We start from the raw sequence: 23,533 nt of genomic DNA, 5'->3' as shown, positions 1-23,533 counted from the left end.
TAACAAGAAAGAAGGCACTGCTTCTGCCAGGCAGAGGTGGGAGGGTCCCCTAGAGCTCCTACCACCATCCTGCCCCCAGCTCCCACCCAGAACAGCACAGATCTGCCAGATGACTGGGTTTCTTCCCTCCCTCCTGCTGGCAGTCTCCATCGCCTACCGGCTGGATTACTGGTAGTGGGTGCTCAGGAAATGTTTGTTGAACTGAGAGGAAGCCACAGCTTGTGCGGAGTCCGGATAATTCAGCAGACGTGGGCCTCAGGGGAGGGGTGGGGATGGAGGCTTAGTAGGAAAGACAAGTCCTGATGTCATACTTAACTGGAAGTTGTTCTCTGTCTGTGGAGTCCCTGTCTGATTCTTGCCTTTGCCTGGCCCTGGTGCTAGTGCAGGGCGGTGGGGAAAGGAAGTGGAGAGAGCAGGAAATGACCCTAGGCTGCGGGGCCAGGCCCTTGCCTCTGTTCAGGGTGCACGTGATGTCTGACCTGGGTGTGGGGGCCTGGGAGTGAGCTCTCCCATCCTGCTGTGGGGACAGGAGGTTGTCCCTCCCCATCCCACCCCATTTCAGAGAGGAAGACTTTCCAGAGATCCTCCTTTTCACTGAAAAGACATGAGCTCTGCTCTTCTTTGCCCAGGCCAGACCTTGCCAGCTGTGTGGCCTCCCGTCCTCCATGCCTCAGGATTTCCCTGGTTGGGCATCCTGGGAATCTGGGACTGGGGGATTCCAGCCCAGGCTAGAAGTGGAAGCCAGCAGCTGGAAGGGGAGTCCAGGCCCTGAGGGGTGATGGAGAGCCAGGTGGTAGGTGCCACTAAGCCTTGTTCTCTCGTTATGGTGGAAAAGGCTTGTGGCCTGAGCAGCAGTAGGCCCAGGTCAGGGTGCACTAACCTCAGATGCCAGGCACCAGTATAGGAATACACCAGGGGCTGTGCCCACAAGTGAAAACACACATGTGCACAGGGATGAATGTGTGAGCTGCAGGGAGGCCACTCCTTGCCCTCACAAGGTGGTCATGCTGGCGAGTTTGCCACACTGCTCAGTGACACTGGCACAAGCCACAGCAACCACATGGCCATCACATGGAGGGCTCCTAATGGAGTGCTTCCCTTTTCTTCTCCCTCCCCCCAGCTTCCCCAGCTCCCAGGAGCTGTGTTCAGCACCTTCCTGCAGGACCAGGGCGCCCTGTCCTGCGCCTCACACCTGCTGTGCCTCTCAGCCTTTGGCTGCCTCCTCTCAGGGGCCAGCTTCTCTGTGCCAGGCCCTGCTGGGCCCCAGCCTTACCAGACCTGTCTTCTCTGGGCTCTGGAGGCCCTGCTCCTTTCTGTGGCTCAGGGCAAGTCTGGACTTCCAGCTCAGCCTGGTGATTATTCCACCCCAGGGGCTGCTGCTCAGAGCCATCTGGCCAAGACACAGGGCTCTCCTGGGCCTCAGGCCTCGGATTGAGCAAACACGTGCCCTCCTTAGGCCCAGGGATGCCAGCCCCTCCTACAGAAAGGTCAAGAGGAGCCAAGTCAGGCTCCTGTGGAGAGCAGGGCACTGAGCCAGCTGTGGAAGCTGCTGACTCCCCCTTTGGCCCCTCTGGGGATGCCAGGGCTCGGCTGGCTGCAGGGGTGCTCCCCAGATGGCCCGGCTCCATCCCACTCTGCTTCTGTGCTTGCTCCTCCTCACTGGGAGTCTCTCTGGTGCTTTGGCTTCCCTAAAACAAGAGAACACCCCCAGTGGCTGGTGAATGCAGGGCTCACGTCCCCAGCCTGCCCCATCCTATACTCAAGTACCTACCTCCTGACTCTCCAGCTCCTCCTTGTCTTCCTTCACATCCCACCTGTAGAAACAAAGCGCAATGGTACACCCTACCCCACTTCACTCCAGAGCCGGCGGCCCATGTCCACCTGCCTGAATAGAGGGGTGGGGTAGAGTTGAGAGCCAGTAAGGACAGCTGAGCTGGGATCCCATGGTTTATGTCTCTCATTGGGCAGTGGAGAAATCCCAGGGGTGATCCAGACTCTCCCAAGAGCCCCATAGCCCTCAGCAGAGAGCAGTAGCCATGGCAGGACAAGAGACAAGGGGCCTCCACCTCCTCTGAACCTCTACCCTCTCTGGGCCTCCACTTCCTCTCGACCACCACCTCCTCCCAAAAGAAACCCCTGGGATAAGCCAAATCCCAAGGGTCTCAGACTGGGATCAGAGCCAGAATGTGGCTCCAGGATCCTTCCCCCTCCCAAGCCTGATGTTGTTCCCTAAATCCAACTATTTCCCCTGAATGCCACCCACTCTGGCCCCATCCTGGGCCCCCAGCTGCTGTTTATGGCCAAGCCTGCAGCACCTTGAGTTCTGTGGGGACTCCAGGCATGTCCCTGCCTGCACTGCCTGGGAAAGGCACACCTCACTTCCCAGGGGAAGGGAGCTGCTGTAATTACCACTGGCCTCCCTGAGCACCAGGCTCTCTCTCCTGCCTTTGCTGATGGCCTCTCCCAGCATCTCATTAACCTGTCGCCAGGCAGCAGTCAGCCAGGAGGTAGGGGCCCCAGGGACAAAGCTGGCACCTGGGCCTGTGCTGGTCCAGGAAATTGGGACACCCAGATGCCCGCCTTGATTTTGTCCCCTGCCACCTGTTACCTTCGGGCCCTGCCAGTCAGCCTCTCCTTGCCCCGGACTTTGCTGCCTGCAGCTGGTGCCACCAAGGATCTGCTGGGTTGCCTGCCCCGACCTGCAAGAGATGGTCCACAATCCAAAGAGAGAAGAGGCCCATAGCAGCCGCTCCTTCTTTAGCTGACGGGACCCAGACCCTCCTCCTCCCCAACTCACTTTTTCCATCAGGGAGCAATGGTGGGGGCTGTAGTTTCCGGTGGCTCCTGGGACCTGCAGGGGACAAAGGAAGTGGGGAAAGGTGGGGTGACAAAAGATCCAAAACAGGAACACCAAATCTTCCAGCCTCAGGAAGCTGTCAGTCCTCGGGGCCAGTCATGGGTTTTGCCTACCCAAAAGCACCCTGGCCTAGGGGTCAGAAGAGTCAGGTCCTGTGTCAGCTTTGCCACTCCATGGCTGGGTGTCTGGCCCCAACTCTCAGGCCACAGCTTCTTTATATATAAAACAAGGAGACCAGAAATCCACAGAGCTGTTTCTACAGAAGGCCCGGGGCAGGACCACCAGGACTTTCACCCAGTAGGGACCAGGACCTCGAAGAGACCCCAAGGCAGGCTTCCACTGAGCCTCCTTCTGGGGCCTTCTGGTCAGAACCTGGACAAGAGCTGTGGGCTCAGAGGGGAGGATGGGAGGTCTTGGTGCCCTCCTCTGATAGCAAGGGAGAGGAAGGAAGATGTTCTCCAAGGCTTCCTTTCAGCTCTGAAAATAAGTAGGAAACTAAGAGATAGAGAAAAGAGAGGATAAGGGGGTAAAAGATGAACAAAGCCAAGAAGGGGAGGGACGAAGTGGGTGTGGGCTTACCCCTTCTGCTGCCCGCCCTGGCCAGGCCTTCTTCCCTCAGCTGGCTGCAGTCCTGTAGCCTGTGTAGACAGACAAGGGAGTCAGGTTGCTAGTGCACAGAAGCTACTGTGGGCCCCACCCTGACACCACTTCCTCCAAGCCCAGTCCCAGAATTGAAGGCAGCAGGGAGATGGTAGGCCCAAGAAAGATGGGAGACCCAGTGCGCACACAGAGCCTTGAATCCTGGGCCTGACCAGAGAGCCCCAGCAAGGTCCTCTTCACCCCAAGGAGGGTCCCTGCAGCCCTCCAAGCTCCACCCCGGCACCACAAGGACACCAGCCCAGCAAGCTGCCCAGCCCGGCCACCCACGTGGGCTTGGCCTTGTCCAGGTCCCACGGGCGGCGCCAGTCACCCTGTGCATCTCTGTGCCGAGCAAGGCGGGCTAGGTCGATCTGCTCCCGCTCCTGCTTCCACTGGGCATAGTCCCAGCCCACCTCCGGGGGTTCCCCCACAGGCTGGCTCTGGGGCTCCTGAACACCCTGCAGGGAGAAGACACTCAGCAGGCAGGGGTGGAGGGGGAAAAAGGCAGGAAGAGGCTTGGAGTGGGGTCTGGAGACTCCAGATGTTTCCTCTCTGAAGGTTTTCACATCCCCTGCTAAAAATTAGATTTGTTCCAGCTCTCTCATGGAAATGGTTTCCATCTACTTGTTAGCTGTGTGTTTTAAGCAAATGATTTAACTGGTGTCTCATTTCCTAATCTGTAAAATAGGGCTCTCCATAGCACCAGCCCACAGGGCTGTTGCAGGAGTGTGCAGACAGGCCGGAGTGGGAGGGGCCCTGAAGGCTGTGAGCAAGGGCAAGGACTAGGGGGTGCTGCCACCTAGAGGTCACACCTGGCACTTGGCCAGTCACCTCCACCCTCCTGCCCCCTCCCCTGCTCCTCTCCCACCAGAGGGGCTAGATAGGGGAGGAGGCTGGATCACGTCTCTGGCTTAAACTGTCTCCCACTTCAAGGCCCAATCAAAGTAGAGACTGGCCAGAGAAAGGAAGGAGGAGCAGGAACTCCTGTAGGTGCTGCCTCGGCCACGTCCCCGCAAAGGAGGGACATATCTGACTCAGCTTCTCTGCCTCCCCCAAGTGAGGACCTTCAGATCCACGTCCCCATCCCCTCTGAAGGCGCACCTTCCTTGCAGAGTCCGAGCTGATGGCCACCTGCATGGGGGGACTCCGGGCCACACGCCCTCCAGGTGACCCCTCTGTGACCTGGTTCCTTGCTCTAGTAGGCTTTTCACTTACAATCCGTTTGGCCTGGGGAGGGTGAAGATGAGCAGTGCAGCAGAGCCAGGGAAGAAGAGGCTGCCCACTGATGCCTGCAACTCCCCGCCCACCCTGCTCACCTCTGCTTTGTTCTCCATGGTCACGGCCAGCTCTACCCGCTCCCCTAAGCAGAAAGTACCACCATAGTCTTCTGTGTCCTCATCCTCAAGCATCTCATTGGCCACTCTGAGTCTGCAGGTGCCCCTTGTCCAGTTCCTGCTAACCACCCGCCTTTCCTGCAGAACAAAGACCCTCAGGCCACATGTACAGTGCTGGACAGGACCTAGGTGCTGGGTCCTCTCGGTGGTTCCCCAGGCCTGGGTTCCAACCCCAGCCCTCCCTGCAATGCCCACAGAGGAGCTGACTCCCACAGGGTGTTCACATGCCAATGGCATGAGGTTATCCAGGGCCCAGGGCCACTCAGAGGGCCAAGATGCCACAGTGGCCCGTCATCGCTGAGCTGGGAAACCCAGAGCACTGAGACAATGCATCTCTGTCCCTCAGACACTGCTCCTGGCATTCAGCCCCAACTTCTCTGTCCCCCACTTCCTGCAGGGTTTTTACTCCTGGGGCTTGAGGTTTAGGAGTGTGTTTTGCTGCATAGGTGCAGAGCTGTGGGCTAGAAAAGGGTATGAGGAGGCTTCTACTGGGGGCAGGGGGGATTTCAGCTGTGGCTCTTTGGTGGGGACAGCAGTGGCCAGGTTGCAGGAGGTTGGGAGCTGGTGGATGCACCCTGGAACAGTTAGTGGGAGAGGGGAACAGAGGCAGCTGTCTTCCCCCGACACGGTCTGGCCCTCCACCTCCTCACCACGCGCCTTGTCTCCCAGGGTGAGGCTTACACCAGGAACCTGGCTGATGGTGACCGTGAGGCCGTCGGGCTGGAGGAGCGCCGGTGTGGTCACAGCCATGCCCCCCTGCTCTGCCTGCCGACGGTCCTCCTGGATCTCCTGTGGGAGGGCCCGGGGTCAGCACACGCCACAGCCCCCCAGATGCACAGAGACATAGACGCTGACAGGCCTACACAGAGAGACACCAGTGGGACACCAGGGGGCAGAGGCGCCACATCACACATCCCCAGGACCCTGACCAAGCCTCTGAGAGGGACCATGCCCACCCTACCCCTAGCCCCAGGCCCAGAGAGGCATTCCTGGGCTCTCAGGGAAAGACCACCACGTGTTGGACAACCAAGGAGTGGCAGCCAAGCGGGTCCTCCTGGCCCTGTGGCAGCCCACTCACCTGGTACCTGCGGAGCAAGGCCTGGTTCTTCTTGCGCAGGGCAACTATCCTCCGATCCAGCTCTGCGTCCTTCTCCTGCCTGCGCATGGGGGACTCGGCTCTGGGAGGCCCCTGCAGAAGCAGGGACCCCAAGCTGCTGACTTCTGGATCCCCACCTCCAGTCCCCAGCTTTCACATTTTTACCACCCAAAGAACAGATCCCAGACCCACAGCTAAGGTCACCCAGGAAGGAAGTGCATTGCTCAGGCAGATGGCCCAATGAAGGCCCCAAGCCCCCATTTCAGCTAGGCCTGTCTGCCTGTCCCTGCCTCCTGAGGGGCTCAGGTCAGGGCCTCATACCCGGAGCCACAGCTCCCAGCAGTGGGCTGCCCCTCCCCCAGCTCTCCAGGGAGCTTCACTGCGGAGCAGAGCCTGGAATGGGAGTTATAAATGGCTCTGGCAGCGGAACCTGCCGTGACTGGGAAGCTGCCAGAGGATTCGGGAGGTCGAGGGGGGAGCTGTTAGGCTCCCAGATTCACAACCACAGAAAAAGGAGAGGCCCTGGCTCCATCCTGGGCTCTCAAGCCCTGGACCCCACACCCAGGCCTGTGCCCAGCCTGGAGGAAAGAGCCGCTCCCACGGGCCCAGCCTCTTCAGGCTGAAAGCTGCTGGCAGTCGGGGCGGAGAGAGCCAGCTCCCCTGGCGGCCCCAGCCCTGAGTCGCCCTGGGCAAGCCATGTCTCTGCTTCGAGATTCCAGGTTCCTCCCTGTCTGCCTGCAGGGTCTCTGTTGTGGCCTGCCCTCGACCCATCTAGTCACAGGACTCTTCCCCCCAGCCCCAGCTGTCCCCAGCTGCCCCCAAAGGGTGGCTGCCTGGTATCCCAGCCCCCTCCCAGTCCCAAGAAGCCCCCTGCCAAAGGCAGGGTGCCACTCACAGCCGAGTGCATGGCAACAGCGGGCACCGAGAGAATTCCAGAGCAGCCCCTGGGGAGCCAGAGTGGGAGGGAAGCTGGAGCCACCGGAGTCGGGCCTTTGCTGGCCTCTCCCTGCCGGCTTCGCTGCTCAGCACACGAGATCATGTTGTGATTACAAAAGACTCCTCTGGGCTCCCAGCCAGGAACGCTGGGCCGCCACCCCCACCCTTCCACTCTCAGAGGGCGAGGACCAGGGCACTGGCAGCTGGCTGGTCCTGCCTAGCACCTCTCCCTGCCCCGCCCCAGCGTCCCCAGACAGACTGGCAGGGACTTCTCCCTGGTGGGTCAACCCCACATAGGAGGCCTGGCTGCCCCAGCCCCAGCAGGAACCCAGCCTGGGCTGGCCTGCAGACAAGATGGGCAGCCAGCATAGGCCTCTGTGTCTCCCACAAGTAGATACAGGCTTGCAGCACACAAACGCGCCTCCCCTCTCCTGGTCCTTCGCCTCATCAGCCTTGGTTCAAGTAATTCACAGGGATCAAGAAGCTCACTTCCCCTAGACCACCAAGTACTACCACCACATGCCTAAAATGACAACACTAGCCATTCATTCTTTTATGTTGGACATTGTCTTCTCTGTGCAGTCATATACCATATAACAACATTTCACTCAACAATGGACCACATAGTTGATGGTGGTCCCATAAGATTACAATAGAGCTAAAAATTCCTATCGCCTAGTGACATTGTAGCCATCATAATGTCATAGCACAGGGTACTACTCATGTGCTTATGGGGATGCTGGTGTAAACAGAGGTATTGCACTGCCAGTCGTACAGAAGTATGGCGCATACAAGTATGCACAGTACAGAATACTTGATAATTAAACATTATGTTACTGGCCTGTATATTTACTATACTTTTTATCATTACTTTAGAGGATATTTATTCTAGTTACAAAAAAAAAAAGTACTGTAAAACAGCCTCAGGCAGGTCCTTCAGGAGGAATTCCAGAAGAAGGCATTGTTATCACAGGAGGTGACAGCTGTAGCCCTGTTACTGCCTCTGAAAACCTTCCAGTGGGACTAGATGGAAGGTGGAAGACAGTGATGTTGGTGGTTCTGACCCTGTGTAGACCTAGGCTAAGGTGTGTGTGTTAGTTTTTACCAAAAAAGTGTATAAAGTTAAAAAGTTTCAAAATAGAAAAAAACATAGAATAAGGATACAAAAAGAAAATATTTTTGTACAGCTGTATAAGTTATTTGTGTTTTAATCTAAGTGTTATTACCGAGAGTCAAAAAGTTTTTAAAAATTAAAAGGTTTATAAACTATAAAAGTTACAATAAGCTAAGATTAACGTTATTGAAGAAAGAATTTTTTTTTAAATTTTTCATTTTTTGAGACAGGGTCTCACTCTGTCACCCAGGCCAGAGAGCAGTGACATGATCAGAGCTCACTGCAGCCTCAGCCTCCTGGGCTCAAGGGATCTTCCTGCCTCAGCCTCTTGAGTAGCTTGGACTACATACTCATGCCATCATGTCCAGCTAATTTTTTAAATTTTTGTAGAGAGGGTCTTGCTATGTTGCACAGGCTGGTCTTGAACACGTGGACTCAAGTGATCCTCCTGCCTTGGCCTCTCAATGTGCTAGGATAACAGGCATGAGCCACCGTGCCTGACCAAAAAACCATTCTTAAAAATTCAGTCTAACCTAAGTGTACAGTGTTTATAAAGCCTAGAGTAGCAGACGGTAATGTCCTAGGCCTCAGATTCACTCACCACTCACTCAGTGATTCACCAGAGCAACTTCCAGTCCTGAAGGCTCCACTCATGGCAAGTGCCCTATACAGGTGTGCCGTTTTCAGTCTTTTCCACCATATCTTTATTATACCTTTTCTGTGTTTAGATATGTAAACACTTAGCACTGTGATACAGCTGCCTACAGTATGCAGTACGGTAACCTGCTGTACAGGTTTGTAGCCTAGGAGCAATGGCTACACCATCTAGCCTGGGTGTGTAGCAGGCTATGCCGTCTAGGTTTGTGGCAGTGAACTCTGTGGTATTCGCACGATGACAAAATCACCTAACATGTTTCTCAGAACACAGCCCTGGCATTAGGAGGCAAATGATTATGTTTTAAAGCACAGCCACTCCCAGGGGGCTCAGTTGTTTGCATCTCTCGCCCTTTGGTATGACAAGCCAGGCCTTCCTCCAGGGCCCTTGCCGTGACAGCTCAGAGCTGGTCAATAGCCTTCCTCCTTCGGGCCCTAACTCTAGGCCCTTCCTGGCCTTGCTCTCCAAGACTGGCTTTTTCAGCCTCTCTGAACCCAGCAAAGTAATCAGCCCTTCTCAGGAGAGTTCCTCCGCATATCTTCCTCATACAGCTGAGGCTGGTATCCGTGCCCAGGGGGACAAGCTGCCTAGCAGGGCCACCCTAGAGCCTCTGGGACTCAAGGCTTGGGGGTGCTGAGAGGAGGGTGGTCTCTCTGGAGTGGGAATTCATGGAGTCTGTTTCCACAGCACCAAGGCCCTGACCTCCAGCCCCTCAGGTGAGAATCAGAAGCCCCTGCATTCCCCATACCCCTGATTAACCAGGCCAGTTTCCCGAATGCCACAATTGTCCCTTCTGTCTTCAGAGCAGGAACCCCTGCTGGCTTCTTTCTCCTCCCAGACCCACCCAGGCAGCCAGAGGTCCAACCTCCACCCCTCCAGAACTGCCTTTCCTTCCCACTCCCCCCCCCCCCCCCCCCCCCCCCGCCCCGGCCGGCTCAGCCCCTTCCTGTCCAGGCCTTCGCATGGCACCCCTGGCCCCACACCCCATCTCCACCACCCCAGAGTTCCCATCCTGCTTGCAAATGCCACTGTGCTCTCCCTTCCTTTCCTGCCGGATGTCCCCACTGAGTCAGACTCGTCAACTCTCCCAGCAACCATGACGCACCCAGGCTCTGCTTCCCAGGCCTCTTGCACACACAAACGCACACACATTCTCTCTCCTTCTCCCACCCCTTCTGTGTCCTGCCCCACACAGTCGACTGAGTTCCAGGCCAGTCTCAGGAGGCTTCAGAAGCCTCAAGCAGCCTCAAGCTTCCCTCCGCCTGCCCTGCACTGTATTGTTGGAGCTGGGAAGCCCACTGAGCACTGGCTGGGGAGGGGGAACTAATGCTCTCCACCCTCTTCGGAACTCAGGCCCGGACCAGGTGTGCAGAGGAGGCGCGTAGATGGGGGAAGCTACAGGGACAAGGCAAGTTCTGTGTATCCCTCTCCCCGATTCCCAGCCAAGGTGCAGGCAGAAGGGCAGCAGGGGAATAGAGGCATGGGCACAGGCTCATCACCTATGGGAATGGCCACTCAGCTCTTCTGCAGGGGCCTGCAGGGACACACGCACCTAACCTAGGGCAAAAGCCTCCTGGTCTGTCAGGCTGGAGGGGTACGTGCCCAGGACAAACCAACAGTCATAGAGGGGACCCTCAGCTGCTGGCCGTGTGTTTCCCAGTGTTATTCACACAAGACATCACACCTCTGAGCAGCCCCCACAGTCTCTCGCTTTTCTCAGAGTCTGTGGTTGGCCTGTCTGCTCTCCATTGGACAGAGGCTCTCTGAGGGCAAGAATGATGTGCCAAGTGCCTCTGGATCCCCAGTGCCTGGCACAATGCCCCTGCATACTAAAGAACCTCCATCAGCACTTACAGAATGAAGACGTTGTGCGTGAATTGTGCTTGCCATCCTGTGCATAGCTGTGGGTAACCTGTGCATAGGCTGGGACTGCCTTTCTGTCCACCTAGAATGCATACAGCCCTGAGGGAGCCAGTGGGTGGTAAAGACACCCTAAGAGTGCCTGCCTCTGTCCTGGAGAGAAGCCCAAAGGAAGCAGGGGAGACAGAGGAGGATCAGCTTACCATGCCCCTGAGACTGTGTCTGTTTCTCTGTGTCACCACTAAGGGGCAGCAGAGCTGCAACAGCCTGGTTCTGGGTGAGGAAGGCAGTTCCCCTTCTCTGTTGTTCCCCAGGGCCTCCCCCAAGTCCCTGTAACTTCCACCTCCCAACTCCATCAGACTAGATTAGCCATCCAGTTGTAGAAGACTTATTTTATTGATGAGGAAGCTGAAGCCCAAAGAGGTGGTACCCTCTGCCCAGGTGGCACACCCTGTCTCTGATGCCATTGAGACCACACGCCTGGGCCCTGCCTCCTGCCCAGGGCACCTTCACTGGCTGCCCACCAACGCCGTTCTGCTGATCCTGTCCTCTGTACCCTCCCTCTCTCCACCCAGGGTTGGGTCGCGTATCCCAGCACCGTGGGCACAGGCTCTTCCTTGTGGTCCCCCACCCTCCAAGGCCACCTGCTGGCTCAGGCAATACCCCCTGAGGTCCGGAAGGTATTGACCATATCTGGACCGTAATCATGATCCTCAGAGCACAGAACTAGGGCCAGCACTAAGGCTGAGATGGCTGCAAGTCGGGATTCTCACTGAGGAGAAAGGGGGAAGGAGTCTGCAGGGGAGGAAAGACCCTCTGAGCCACTCACAGAGACACCCTGCCCCTGGGAGCACAGACCCAGCAGAGGCTCCACCCACAAGGGCCGCACTGCTCAGACCTCATTCTGTGTCCAGAATGCTGCCCCTGCAGCTGGATCAATGAAACTTAAGCAAGCTGGCCCCTGCCCTTTTCCTTAGCCTTGCCAGAAGATGGTTGGGGGGGGTGGATTCCAGATGAACTTCACCCCCTACTGGTTGTGTCCCTTCTCTCTCTGGCCCTCATCTATAAAATGAGGTGTACCTGCTTCACAAAATCATCTGGAGAGGAAGTAACATGGGTAACCTTCCATATCTGGAACAAAGCGTACCCAGAGTAAGGCTCAAAACAGTTTTCTTGCCTAAGGTAACTTCCTGATGGCTGCCTCCTGGATGCTACCTCCCCAGCATTCTTTGAGGGACCCAAAGGCTGCCTCTCACCAGCCTGCTATGGTCTGAACACATTAAAACTTCTGGGTTATGTGGACCATTTGTGACTAGGTGGAGAAGATCCTGAGGCACTGCCTCAGCCACCTCCCCTTAGGTCTCCTGCCCAGCACAACCCCTCCAGGGAGTCCTCCCTGTCCCTCCCTATCCCCAAGTTCCAGGCCCTGGCTGCCGTCTCTCCCCAGCCAGCACTGGTGCTTCTGGAGTAGTCCCTGCACTCTACCTGCCTCTGGATCCCCCCAGGCCCAGTTCCAGGCTCACATACCAATGCTCGGGAACCATTCTTGGTGGGGGGCCCAGCCCTTAGAGGTCACTGGTGCCGCTTGCTAGCCCTGGGCGTGTGGGTGAGTATTGAGGAAGAGTGAGCCAGGCTGGACTACATGAGAGCCCAGCTACTAGGCAGGGGTCCCTCCAGATGGAAAGGGGCCAGAGAGTAGCTTAAAGCACAATGTTCCCTTCCTGCAAACCCATCCTTCCTCCCTGCCCCACCATGGCCATGCTTGTCTCAAGAAACTGATGTCCTGGCTCCCAGAACTCGAGGTCTGGTCAGGCCAGGCCTAGTCCTGGGTGGGGAGAACTCAGAATGCACAAGGTGGGGCTGGAGGGACCAGCCCTGGGCAGGCTCCAGCTGCCAGGGACGAAGTCTGGGCCACACCTTTTGAAAAACACACATGCCAGAGCAGGGTGGGGAGACTGAAGTCCTTTGAGGCATCAGAAGCAGAAGGTAAGCTGGAGCAAGGACACACTCCTCGACACCCAGGACTGGGGCATCCTGAACCTTCTGGCGTCAGGCCCAGCAATGGGAGGTGAACACTGGCATGGACCTGAGACCCTGAGGTCCCCCTTTGTTGGTGCTCTGTTCTCATGCACCAACGTTGGATCTCTTCATGGTGCAAAGGGGACCCAACGTGTTTTCCCAGAAGCCCCACCTTGACCCTCAGCCCAGAGCTTCCCATGAGCAGAGGCTGAGTGCTGCTGTCTTGGGGTTTGCCCATGCCATGCCATGAGCAGAGCACCTACTGTGTTTTTCACCTAGCCAAGGTGATGCAGGAACCAGCAGGGAAAGACCTTGGAGGCACCTGCCAGTACCAGGCTGTGTTAGCCTGAGGCCCAGTTAGCACAGGGCTCAGGCCAACAGAGAGTTTTCCAGAAGGAGATGAGCTTCAAGGGGATGAGCAAGACTCAGGCAGGGGAATGGGAAGAGAGGGCATTCCATGAATGCACAGGAGATAGCAGGGTCTTGGGAGGCAGGAGAGTGGCTGTGGCTTTTACCTGCAAGAGGACGTTAGGTTAGGAAGGTACAGACCAGACTGGGGAGGCAGTGGAAGGCAGACTGGGGAGGTGGAGTCATCCAGAGGTGCTGAAAGTTTTACAGCAGCTGCTGCTGAGGCCACTCTGTGGTTTAGGAAGCTGAAACCAGAGTGGTCCAGGTGGGTCGCATAGGGCAGGGGTAGGGTTGGGGGCAGTTAGGAGGCTGTGTCCAGATGCCGGAGGGAGGCATCTGGGCCAGGCAGGGCAAGGGGTGTTCAGGGAAAAGGTGAGCAGGAGAGCGTTCAGGAGGACTCAGAGCCTTGGCATGGCTGGTGTGGCAGTGGAGAGGGAAACGGCCCAGGCAGCATCAGGCACTCAGGCCTGGGGGTCTTCACAGAGTCAGGCACAGAACAGGGTGGCCTGATGTCTCCAGGAAGGGTGCTCACCAGGCAGCAGAAGCTAGAAGGCCAGATGGGACAGTCTCTACCTCTTCTCTAGGCTCGTTACATAGGGCTGAGGCAGCATCTCTGGGGTAGGAAAAAGGTCCAGTGTGGCTTTGAGGCATGGAGAGAAGGGTAACTAGGAGGCCGAGGGAGGTGTGAGAGCCCAGGCCACTGAGAAGAGGGCACGGGCCTCTGGAGTGGCCTTAGGCGGTGTGGCTCAGGGGCTTTCACCCGGCCTAGAGGCGGCTAGGCAGGAAGGGGCGACCAGGGTGCAGAGCATGCTAAAATGCCGGGCCTGGACACCTGTGCTTGCCTGGAACTGTCAGTTTTAGCACTGAAAGTCCTGAGTCTGGAACACGCCTCTGTCCTAGGCACACCTGGATGCTGGGCGCCCTGGGGGAAGAGGGAGTTGCAGGAGGCTGGGGCAGGGAGGGGACCTCTTGTGGGCTGTCAGTGGAATGCTCTGAGGTACCAGAGGCCAAAGGTTCGAGGGAAGTGTCCCGGCAGGCAGGTCCCCAGGGCTGCACAAGGGAGCCTCTGATACTCACACTGGTAACAGTAACACCCTGCACTCCAATGTCCAACGCTGCCAGAGCCTCACACAATTGATGCCATTGGATCTCTTCAAGCTCTGCAACCTGTGACTTAGCCAGGGCAGGTGCTATTAGTTTCTCTTTGGAGATGAAGGTCAGAGACATGCCCAGGAGTCTCTAGGGCAGGGCCCTCCCCACTGCTTCTGAATCACTGTGCCAAGCTGGTGGCCCGTCCCTGCAGCACTCTCTCCAGCGCGTACCTTTGGCCTCATACCTTGGAAAACTTGTCCATCCAAGAAGCAGCGCCTGGCTGTCCTGTCTCCTTCCCCCACCCTGCAAGGCAGCCCAGGAGGCAAGGGGGCCTTCCTGGTTCTGCTGATAGGTATTGGGGGTTCTAGAGAGGGCCTTCACTGTGTCCTCATCCTCCCAGAGCCCCCTCATTGCCTCCACTGCCCCAGGAGACGCCCTTCAGCTTCTCTCCCTGATTTCCCATCTCTTCTTCCAGATCCCAGCCCCTCACTCCAGAAGTATCTCCTCCTGCTCCACAGAGCTCCCTTCTTCACTCTGTGGCTTTCTGGCAGGGAAGTGCCACCGCTGTCAGCCAGGCAATAAACCCAAGCACTTGGTGAGCATTTACCATCTGTAAAGCTCAGTGTCTGCTGAGGTGTAGGGGTGCCACACACACGGAGAAGGCCCTGCTTGCCCTCAAAATGTTAGGACTGGGTAGGGGAACAGTCCATGAGCACGTACACCCTGCTACAGATCAACTCCCATGTGTCACCACTGCTGCAAGTGCCCTCCTCACCTCCAGCAGGCCTCTGGGCCCACTCAGCCTCCTGGGGCTGCCTTGTCTTCTCAGTCTGCCCCATCAAGACAGGGCCTACTGCCACCACCCAAGGCCTCACTACCCCTCCCACCTGCTGCCGTAGTGGGTTCTGTGATTGGCACCCACTGGAGCTCAGACCCTGATTCCACAGATGGAGAACCTAGGCCCTGAACCTGGAACCCAGAGCATTGGGCCCCTATGCATTCCTCTCAGCCCCTGCTTCCCTCCTGAGGATCTGTGAAGACACAGGCCTCTCTTTCAGCTTCCTGTCAAAGGCCAGGGGCAGAGGTGGAGAGGTTGCTGTGTCAAGATCCCTGAAGGGGAAAATGAGGCAGAGTAGGGCTTAGACGGCTGGTGAAGGTGGTGAGCAGTGGATGCCGGTGGTAACATTCACAGAGCGTGGGCATGGGCCAAGTCTAGCAGGCACCACACCTTCGTAAGCCTCCCCGGGGACTTCCGCCCCACCCCGGTAGCCCGCCCTGTGCTGGTTCCCCATAGGCTCACAGCAAATGTATGCAGAAGGGACTAATAACCTCCCACCTAGTCATAAACCAAAGTCCTTTGACCAATAATATTAACAAAGCAGGCTGGAATTTTTCAGAAGACCATTCCTAACAGGAGAGAATACCTAAGGTAAAGAAAGGGCCCGGGCTCTAGACTCAAATAGTCCCCAGTTGGGACTAACCACATACTTGCTAGGTAACCTCAAGCAGGTTTGTTAATGTCTCTGAACACTGGCATGTTTTAGTCTGTAAAAGAGGGGAAGATCAAGAGCAGATATGAAATAACTGATACTATAAGAGAACCTGGCACACAAATACTTTCCTGCCCACCATGGAGATAAAGGAGGATCACTCCCTCCTCTCCATTTTCCAGATTGTATCCTGATGGTGGTTATGTTAACTTTGTATTTATTGCTCTAATTGAGGGGCTATAAAGGTGACTAAGAAAGCTACCACAGGCTGGGTGTGGTGGCTGATGCCTGTAATTCCAGCACTTTGGAAGGCCAAGGTGGGTGGATCACCTGAGGTCAGGAGTTCAAGACTAGCCTGGCCAACATGGCTAAACCCAGTCTCTACTAAAAATGCAAAAGTTAGCTGGGAGTGGTGGTGGATGCCTGTAATCCCAGCTCCTGGGTTGGCTGATGCAGGAGAATCACTTGAATCCAAGACGCAGAGGTTGCAGTGAGATCGTGTGACTGCACTCCAGCCTGGGCAACACAGTGAGACTGTGTCTCAAAAAAGAAAGAAAGCCACCACAGCCCCTGCCCTCTGAGAAGCACAAAGTCCCCACTGGGAGCAAAAGATATCAGGAATAAGGACCCAGGGAGACAGGAGAGCTGAGCAAGGGCACTGGGTCTGTCTGCAGGCGACTAAGGAAGGCTACTGTGGCTACAGCACACCAAGCAAGAAGTTGTGGCATGCAGCAGAGGCCACAGGAGTCAGTGGAGACCAGACCACAAGGGGCTTTCAGAGTGCAGAGCCAGCTGGCAGCCTGGGCTCCCTCCCTGCTTGCGTAGGTCCATCCCAAAAGTTCCCTTTTCTGTGTGTGATTTCCATTATCAGGCTAGCTCCCTGGGCTGGGCAGCACATCACAATTCATGCCTGGGGCTTGGCACCCAGAGCAAAGATTCCACCAGGTCCTCTACTAGGGTCACTATGTCTTCCTCCAACCCACTTGTAGGAGTCAGTGGGTTGACTAATGTGTGTGAAGCACTGCGTGCCCGGCCTGGCATTCAGTAGGAGCTCTACAAATGTCCAGAGCCAGTCCCTGGTGTAAACAGCCTTGCCAGTGTTGGAGACTTCTGCCTGGATTCTGTGGCATCTCATTACCACACCAATCTGGTAATGGCTTGTCCCCCAGCCTCCCCATCACACACACACACACACACACACACACCCTGCTTTCAACTGTCCTTTGCCCAGATAAGGATTAGCCCATCCCTCTTCATTCTCTTGAGCCTTCTATACCTGGCCCTCCCAGTGCAACTGGTCAATCCCAGCCCCTCCCTGACCTGTACAAATACACCTGAGGACAGACAGTGCCTCAGACTTCCTGCCTCTGCTCTGCACTCTCAGGTAGGGACCTGGCTTTGCTTGCTGTTCGCTGGGGACAGTAGAGTCTCTGTGGGGTATGTTGTGTGTCCGTGTGGTCAGGGTCTCTCTGTGTGTGTATATGCATTGAATCGGTATCTGTGCTTCCATGTCTCTGCGTGGAGGTGTGTGTCTGTGTGCATGCATGTCTGTCCATTTGCGCTGTCCCCACTCCTGGGCTGGGCCCCTCCAGCTCTGCTCTCTTCTTCAGTTATGATTGATTTACAGTCTTTGCCATGGCAGGCAGGGGGGCTTAGCTGAGAGTGGAAGAAATTGCATGAGGTCCCTTCCAGAGCTGCCAGCTCAAACACCTAGTCCTGAACTGGGGAGATACAGTTTTAGGACTGTCTTTTCTCTTTTGTCCTACCCAGATCGTGACTGGCCCTAAGGTTTTCTTTACCTCTTCTCCTGCAAAGCCCAGCCCCATGGGTCTCTTCTAGCCTCATCACTCACTAAGGGAAAGGATGAGGGAGCAGAAAGGACCAAGGGTATAGTTCACAGGCTGACCTCCACTGAACATTTTTAGTACAAGTAGAAGCCAGTGAAAATGGGTGGCTCAAGAGGTGCAAGAAGCTGGGTGCAGTGGCTCATGCCTGTAATCCCAGCACTTTGGGAGGCTAGGGTGGGAGGATCAATTGAGCCTAGGCACCATAGTGAGACTTTGTCTCCACAAAACAAATTTTTTAAAACTAGCTGGGTGTGGTGGCACATGCCTATAGTCCCAGCTACTCCAAGGCTAAGGTGGGAGGATTGCTTGAACCCTGGAGGTCAAGGCTGCAGTGAGCTGCGATTGCGCCACTACACTCAGCCTGGATGACAAAGCGAGAATCTGTCTCAAAAAAACTTTTTTTAAAGAGGAACTAAGGCTCCCTAGAAAAAACAGGTTCAGGGGGCCATATCTTGCAAGAGGTTGGGGTTGTTGTATTGCAGGGGCTGTTTGTCCTTGTATACTCAGCAACCTTCGAAGTACCAGAGAGCCCTGATGTCAAGTGTTTTCTCCTGACATCACATACTACACTTCCGTCCGTGGGTTGAAAAAAACATGTACTGTGTGTTCACCGGGTCCATTCTGGGGTTGTCCATAGTGACTTGCATGCCAGCCCCAAGCAAGACATGGCCAGCCTTGGCACCAGGGTACCTCGGCAGCTCCATCTCATGACAGCACGGCTTGTTCGTGAATGAAAAGTTGGCTCAGACCCCAAGCTCCACCCCCTTCCAATCCTGATGGGAGGAGACAGGTACATGCAGCTAGGACCCCATGGAAGTTTTCCATTCGCTTGTACCTCAGGGCAAAAATCACAGGGTCCCCTGGACCCCTCAGGGGCCACCAACCCATTCCTGTCCTACCAACCCCATCCTCCCCTTCCCTGCTCTGGGCACACTGATCATGCCAAGCTTCTGGCTCCCACCCAATGCCAGGTGTTTACATAGGAAAAGAGTCTGTAGGGACAGGGGTATCATGACTAGGCACATGGCTGGCACACAACATAATAGTGATTGAATGGAGATTGAAATCTTCTCAAGTAAAATCGGATTAACACACAATTGTGAGTCTAGGGGGGCAAGTGTAAGAGTATGGGGTGTAGGGGCTGGTACATGTGCTGCTGTATCTCCATCTACCCACCATGTAGGTGAACCCACTGTGTTCATTTAACCCCCATGCCTGGCACCTATGGTGTCAGCTCTATATTGGTGCCAAACTAAGCCAGAGGAGGCAGTTTTTTCCCTTTCATCCTTTGAAGGGGGTGTGTGTGTGTGTGCACGTGCATCCCTAGGAGGGAGAAGAGAAAGACTGTGAGTTTGATTACAGTAAACTAAAAGTTACCTGTCGAACACAGGTGTTCCTTGTGTCATTCTCTGCTCTTGTCCCAGAAAGATGGACCCAGGTAAGCACTGTGGCTGGGAGGCTGGGAACTGGAAGAGGGAGGAGAGTAGTGAAAGCAGGGGCCATCAGTCAGCCATAACCAGTGCGTGCCAAAAATACATATGTGTGTGTGTGTTTGTATGAAGGTGGTGGTAGGTGTCCACAATGAAAACAAGCCCTTATATTCTGTACAACATGTTACAGTTTAAGAAACAGGCTTTCACACCTGTAACCCCAGCACTTTTGGAGGCCAAGACGGGTGGATCACCTGAGGTTGGGAGTTTGAGACCAGCCTGACCAACATGGAGAAACTCTGCCTCTACTGAAATTTAAAAAAAAAAAAACAAAAAAACTTATATTAGCCGGGCGTGGTGGCACATGCCTGTAATCCCAGCTACCTGCAAGGCTGAGGCAGGAGATTCACTTAAACCCGGGAGGTGGAGGTTGCAGTGAGCAGAGACTGTGCCATTGCACTCCAGCCTGGGCAAAAAGAGTGAAACTCCGTCTCAAAAAAAAAAAGAAAAGAAAAAGAAGCATACCTATGTTTCTTAACAGGGTAGATGCTTCTCCCACCGCACACTCAAGGCCCAGGGGAACTAGAGGTCACGCTCAGGGCAAGGCCATGGAGGTTCGGCTGGGTCAGAATCCAGAATCCAGCTCTTGGGCGCTATGCCACTGGCTTCCCTCAAAATGAACAAAAGATCATCCTAGCCTTTAAGAAGTAGCAGGCGATTCCCACCATCGGGGCCCTTCAGAACACGCAGGAGCACTCAGGTGGGTGCTGCAGAAGGAGCCCACCAGACCCACAGCTGGGCAGCCTGGTTGGCTCCCACGTGGATTTCCTGCAGGAGGACAACATACAGCCGAACCAGGGAGATTTCCAGGTGGCAGGAGGCTCCAGCAAAGGCCAAGAGCTGAGAACAGAAGGTCATAAACAGGAGACAACAAACAGCTCTGAGAGGCTGAGCAGAGATTGGGCCAAGATATGTGGGGTGTGACAGAGACAGCGACAGATGGGGAGGCTGGCAGGGTCGCTGGCATGAAGGCAGAAGCAGAAGAATCAGGTGAATGACAGGGTTGGCCACCATGGAGCACCTCCAGGCTGACAGAGTTGGGACAAGAACCTATACTTCCTAACTGGTCACACTCCACCCAGGAGGGCTAAGCCAGCCCTTGAGCACACAGGGACACATCACTGAACCTTATATTGACTTCCAATATGTACCTTTGCTGAGAGAATGAAGGGGTGATTGTCAAGCGAGTGACCATGTCTGAGAGGTCTTGTTGGAGTAGGGGTGTGGGCACAAAATCCCTAGCCAGGGAAAAGATAGGTTTTTTACTGCAGAACCAAATGACCAAAGCCGCTGCTTTTTTTCCTTTCCTTTCCCACAGGTCCAAAGGTAAGAAAGTTCCCCCAACGCTCTCCCCCTTTTCCTCCCCACTGACATGTTCTCCAGACTGCCAGCCTCCTTCCTAGACTCTCAGGGAGCAGCCACCACTTCCCTAAATGAAAAGAAGGGAGCAGGCTCAGGCATCAGCCCATGGGGGAGGGGCCGCGCTGCACTCCTCCACCCCCTGCCGGCTGCAGCCTTCTTCTTGGCGTTCTCTCCTCTGTTTTCCCATCTGTCTCTCTCCTTTCCTCGCATCCCCTCCCTGCCCTAGCAGCCCATCCTCTCTCCTGCTGCTTCCCCGCCTGTTCTATGCTTTTCTGCTTGCCTGGCTACCCTCACAGCCTCGCTGGATGGCTGGCTTGCTCCCAAACCCCAACCACCCTATGGGGCCCCTAGGACCTACTTCTGCCAGGGAAGGGAGACTGCCTCTCCTCCACCTCATCCGCTGGCTACCACCAGCAGACTCAGTTCCTGGGCCTGGGTCTGTGCGCCAACCCCCAAATAAACGAGCCATAAGTGGAAAGGTGGGTGTGGTGGGAAGTGGCTGTTTCCAGGCCTCACTGAGCCTGGATGGGGCAGGGCCTACCGTACCATGGTCACAAGAAAGCGTGAAGCCCTGGAGCCTGCCTCTTCCCCACTGGTACCAAGCCCTAATCAAACCCTAGGAGGCAGAAGCAGACTGGGGAGTTATCCAGCCCCAAAAGTGGGAGCACAACCCTTCCCTGCTCCACAGGGTCGCAGGCCCCCAGTCCCCTACCGTAGAAGCATGGTGTTGTCTCTTGCTCCTGCTCCCCCCAGACCCCACCAGGCTTGTGGCAAGAGGCAAAGAAACTCCTCTGGCCCTGGAGCTTCAGGAATGATTCCCCCCAACATAGAAGGTCAAAGCACACTTTTTCCAGACCTTCTCTGGCTGAGGCAGAAAAGCTTTAGCTTTACTTTGTATTCTTCCTGATTTCTTGGGTCTGGCATCTGCTCAGGAACAGGTATGAGCTCACACATACTCATGTACACAGAACCATGCACTCCATGCACGTATCTGTACACATAGCAGGTTTGTATATGAACCCACCCATGCACATGTACACAAACATAGCTATTTTATGTAAATGCAGCACACGCCCTGTACACACACATACACAGATACACACAACCTATAAAAAGAATACATACCTACCCTCTGTCTCCTCTCATCCTCCAACTGTTCACCTTCTCCTTCTCCTTCTCAGCTCTTGCATCTCCCCTGACCCAGCCTTCTGTGTCCCTTTGTCCCTGGCCTTCAAAGAGTTCTTATGTAGCCTCCTCCAGCCTCACCCTTGCTAAGTACAATGAGCTGCAGTTCCTAGCATGGCAAAGCCTCTAATCACTCTGCAAGCGTTCCTGGGTGAGAGAAAGGAGAAGATGAAATAATTCTGTTTCTTAGTTGCAAATAAAATAAATCGAGGTCCAGGGAGTGGGAGTCATATCGCAGCTCAAAGAATAGAAACCAATAAATCTATGTTGCTCCCCTTTTATCCGCTCAGTGCTCTGGCCTCACCAAGATATAAGGCACAGGGCTAGAAGCAGTCATTTGCTATCTGTGCCCCCAGCCCTCCACCACAACCCCTTGCTTGCCTAGGAATCCTGAGTCCCCCAGGGAGGTAGGGAGATGGAGAGTTGATCTTAGGTAAGCTTAGCCATGACCTCTGACTCTGACGTTGTTCATTTGACTTTTCACAGGGGCACTGCCATGGGGGACATGGCCATGGCCATCCTCCAGGTCCAGGTCACTGCGGCCCTCCCCCTGGCCATGGCCCAGGGCCTTGTGGGCCACCACCTGGTCATGGCCCAGGTCCTTGTGGGCCACCCCCTGGTCATGGCCCAGGGCCCTGTGGCCCACCCCCTGGCCATGGCCCAGGGCCTTGTGGGCCTCCCCCTGGCCATGGCCCAGGGCACCCACACCCTGGTCCACATCACTGAGGAAGTAGACTGAAACAGGACACAAGATGGCAAGCCTGAGAGAACTGCCCAGCTGACCTGGAAGGAGACCTGAACCAGAATCTTCTTTTCCTAATAAACAGCCTCCTAGAGGCCATGTTCTATTCTTAAAAGAGCCTGTCTTGCTTCATATCCACCTGGTTGTCAGAAGGCCGAGTTGTCTCTGAGCTTTCTCATTGTGAAGATGGGGCTACCAGCAAGGCATTCTTAAGCTTAGCAACATGGTATTCACTATTAATGGCTGTGTAAGGTCACCTCTCCTCTCCCTTTCACTCCTGGCCCCTCCCATCGAGGGACCTCCAGTGTGGCCTCATCACCTCTATGCCATCCTGTACATCCAGATCTGGTGGGCCTTCCGAGGTTTCAGCTTGCATGCCTCACTCTACGGACCAGAAGCCTCCCTCCAATCCAGATGGGTTTCTCACCATTCCCTGAAAATCAGTACACTGAACTTTCCAGCCTCCTTACCTTTGTTTGCACAGGTGAGGAAGAATGCCCCAACCCCTGGTCAGGAAAGCCTTCCTCTCTCCTGCCTCCCCATTTCAAAGCCTAGTCTTTCTTCCAAGCCAGCTGAAGCCCCACCTTCTCCACAAAGCCTTCCCTAAGGCCTATTAGGAAGAAAGAGGTCCTCTTTCTTTGCATACTGCCCCATTCTCTGCAGCAAAGCTACAGAGAAGAGATAGTGTCAATCACCTCATGGGCCTGACCACATCTTGCCTGTTGGCACCAATTTATGGGCTGGCCCTTTATCTCTCCAACCAAACTATAGGCTATTCAGGGCAGACCCAACACTTCAACACCTCTAGATTCTCCCACACCATTGCTTATGACCTGTGTCTTACACAGGCTGGCATTGGCCCACATTTTAGCGATACCTATAGTCTTAAGTGTTCCTGACTCTCTCCTCAGCCCCCTGTCTTCAACCAAGGCCTCTTCCTGCACATATAACTAGGCCCTGAACAGCCTGCTTGCTGTAAAACCCTTTCTGCCCATCCAAATCCCACATCCGGGATCCTCTCCACTCCCCACACCCCAGGCTTCTCATACTGCCAATATCTATTCTAGATCTAGGCCCCTTAGCCAGGCCTGTCCACAGTCCATCATACCCAAATGTGCTCTACTCACAGCTACTCCCTGGTGGAGTCGGTGGCTATTGGGCACCTCCCAGGCTGAGGTAGAGGGGCAGGGGTGACTATAAAAAAGGATCTGAGGTCACTCAATATACCCTTATAACAAACCTGCGCATGTACCTCCTGAATCAAAAATTAACCTTAGCTTACTGTAACTGTTTTTTTGTTTTTTTTTTTCACTTTATAAACATTTTAAATCTTAGAAAGAGAAGGAG

General features: G+C 55.3%; 2 protein-coding genes across 5 annotated transcripts; one reads left to right on the top strand and one right to left on the bottom strand.

Moving 5' to 3' along the window:
• Positions 1-651: 651 nt before the first annotated feature.
• CCDC9B (coiled-coil domain containing 9B) lies at positions 652-7,806 on the bottom strand. Of its 4 annotated transcripts, none has more exons than XM_032261158.1 (11): positions 6,882-7,262; positions 5,969-6,079; positions 5,572-5,679; positions 4,813-4,968; positions 4,598-4,723; positions 3,785-3,954; positions 3,437-3,495; positions 2,798-2,851; positions 2,609-2,699; positions 1,772-1,814; positions 652-1,688 (listed from the first exon to the last, which is right to left on the bottom strand). In XM_032261158.1, exons 1-11 carry the CDS (start codon positions 7,023-7,025, stop codon positions 1,146-1,148), a joined length of 1,605 nt encoding a protein of 534 aa, XP_032117049.1. In that variant the 5' UTR covers positions 7,026-7,262; the 3' UTR covers positions 652-1,145. The 4 variants fall into 4 exon arrangements, with proteins under 4 accessions (XP_032117049.1, XP_032117050.1, XP_032117051.1 ...); XM_032261159.1 differs by lacking the exon at positions 6,882-7,262 and adding an exon at positions 6,308-6,865; XM_032261160.1 differs by lacking the exons at positions 4,598-4,723; positions 4,813-4,968 and having other exon boundaries at positions 3,828-3,954; positions 5,572-5,749; positions 6,882-7,806.
• Positions 7,807-17,779: 9,973 nt separating this feature from the next.
• On the top strand, positions 17,780-22,301 carry LOC116538664. The gene is made up of 4 exons (XM_032261157.1): positions 17,780-18,197; positions 18,798-18,845; positions 20,216-20,223; positions 21,931-22,301. Exons 1-4 carry the CDS (start codon positions 18,138-18,140, stop codon positions 22,181-22,183), a joined length of 369 nt encoding a protein of 122 aa, XP_032117048.1. The 5' UTR covers positions 17,780-18,137; the 3' UTR covers positions 22,184-22,301.
• The last annotated feature ends 1,232 nt before the right edge of the window (positions 22,302-23,533 follow it).

This window comes from Sapajus apella, unplaced genomic scaffold (assembly GCF_009761245.1).
Source record: "Sapajus apella isolate SASKATOON/1434 unplaced genomic scaffold, GSC_monkey_1.0 scaffold122, whole genome shotgun sequence".
Lineage (NCBI taxonomy): Eukaryota > Metazoa > Chordata > Mammalia > Primates > Cebidae > Sapajus > Sapajus apella.
The sequence above is the reverse complement of the archived record's forward strand: the minus strand, read 5'-3'. Positions and strand labels throughout refer to the sequence as shown.

Coding starts and splice junctions, on each gene's coding strand:
- CCDC9B (XM_032261158.1), bottom strand. CDS start 7,025: ATGATCTCGTGTGCTGAGCAGCGAAGCCGGCAGGGAGAGGCCAGCAAA. Junction 4,724..4,812: donor CCATGGAGAACAAAGCAGAG/GTGAGCAGGGTG, acceptor CACCCTCCCCAG/GCCAAACGGATTGTAAGTGA. Junction 3,955..4,597: donor GCTCGGACTCTGCAAGGAAG/GTGCGCCTTCAG, acceptor TTCTCCCTGCAG/GGTGTTCAGGAGCCCCAGAG.
- LOC116538664 (XM_032261157.1), top strand. CDS start 18,138: ATGAAAAGTTGGCTCAGACCCCAAGCTCCACCCCCTTCCAATCCTGAT. Junction 18,198..18,797: donor ATCCTGATGGGAGGAGACAG/GTACATGCAGCT, acceptor TGTCGAACACAG/GTGTTCCTTGTGTCATTCTC.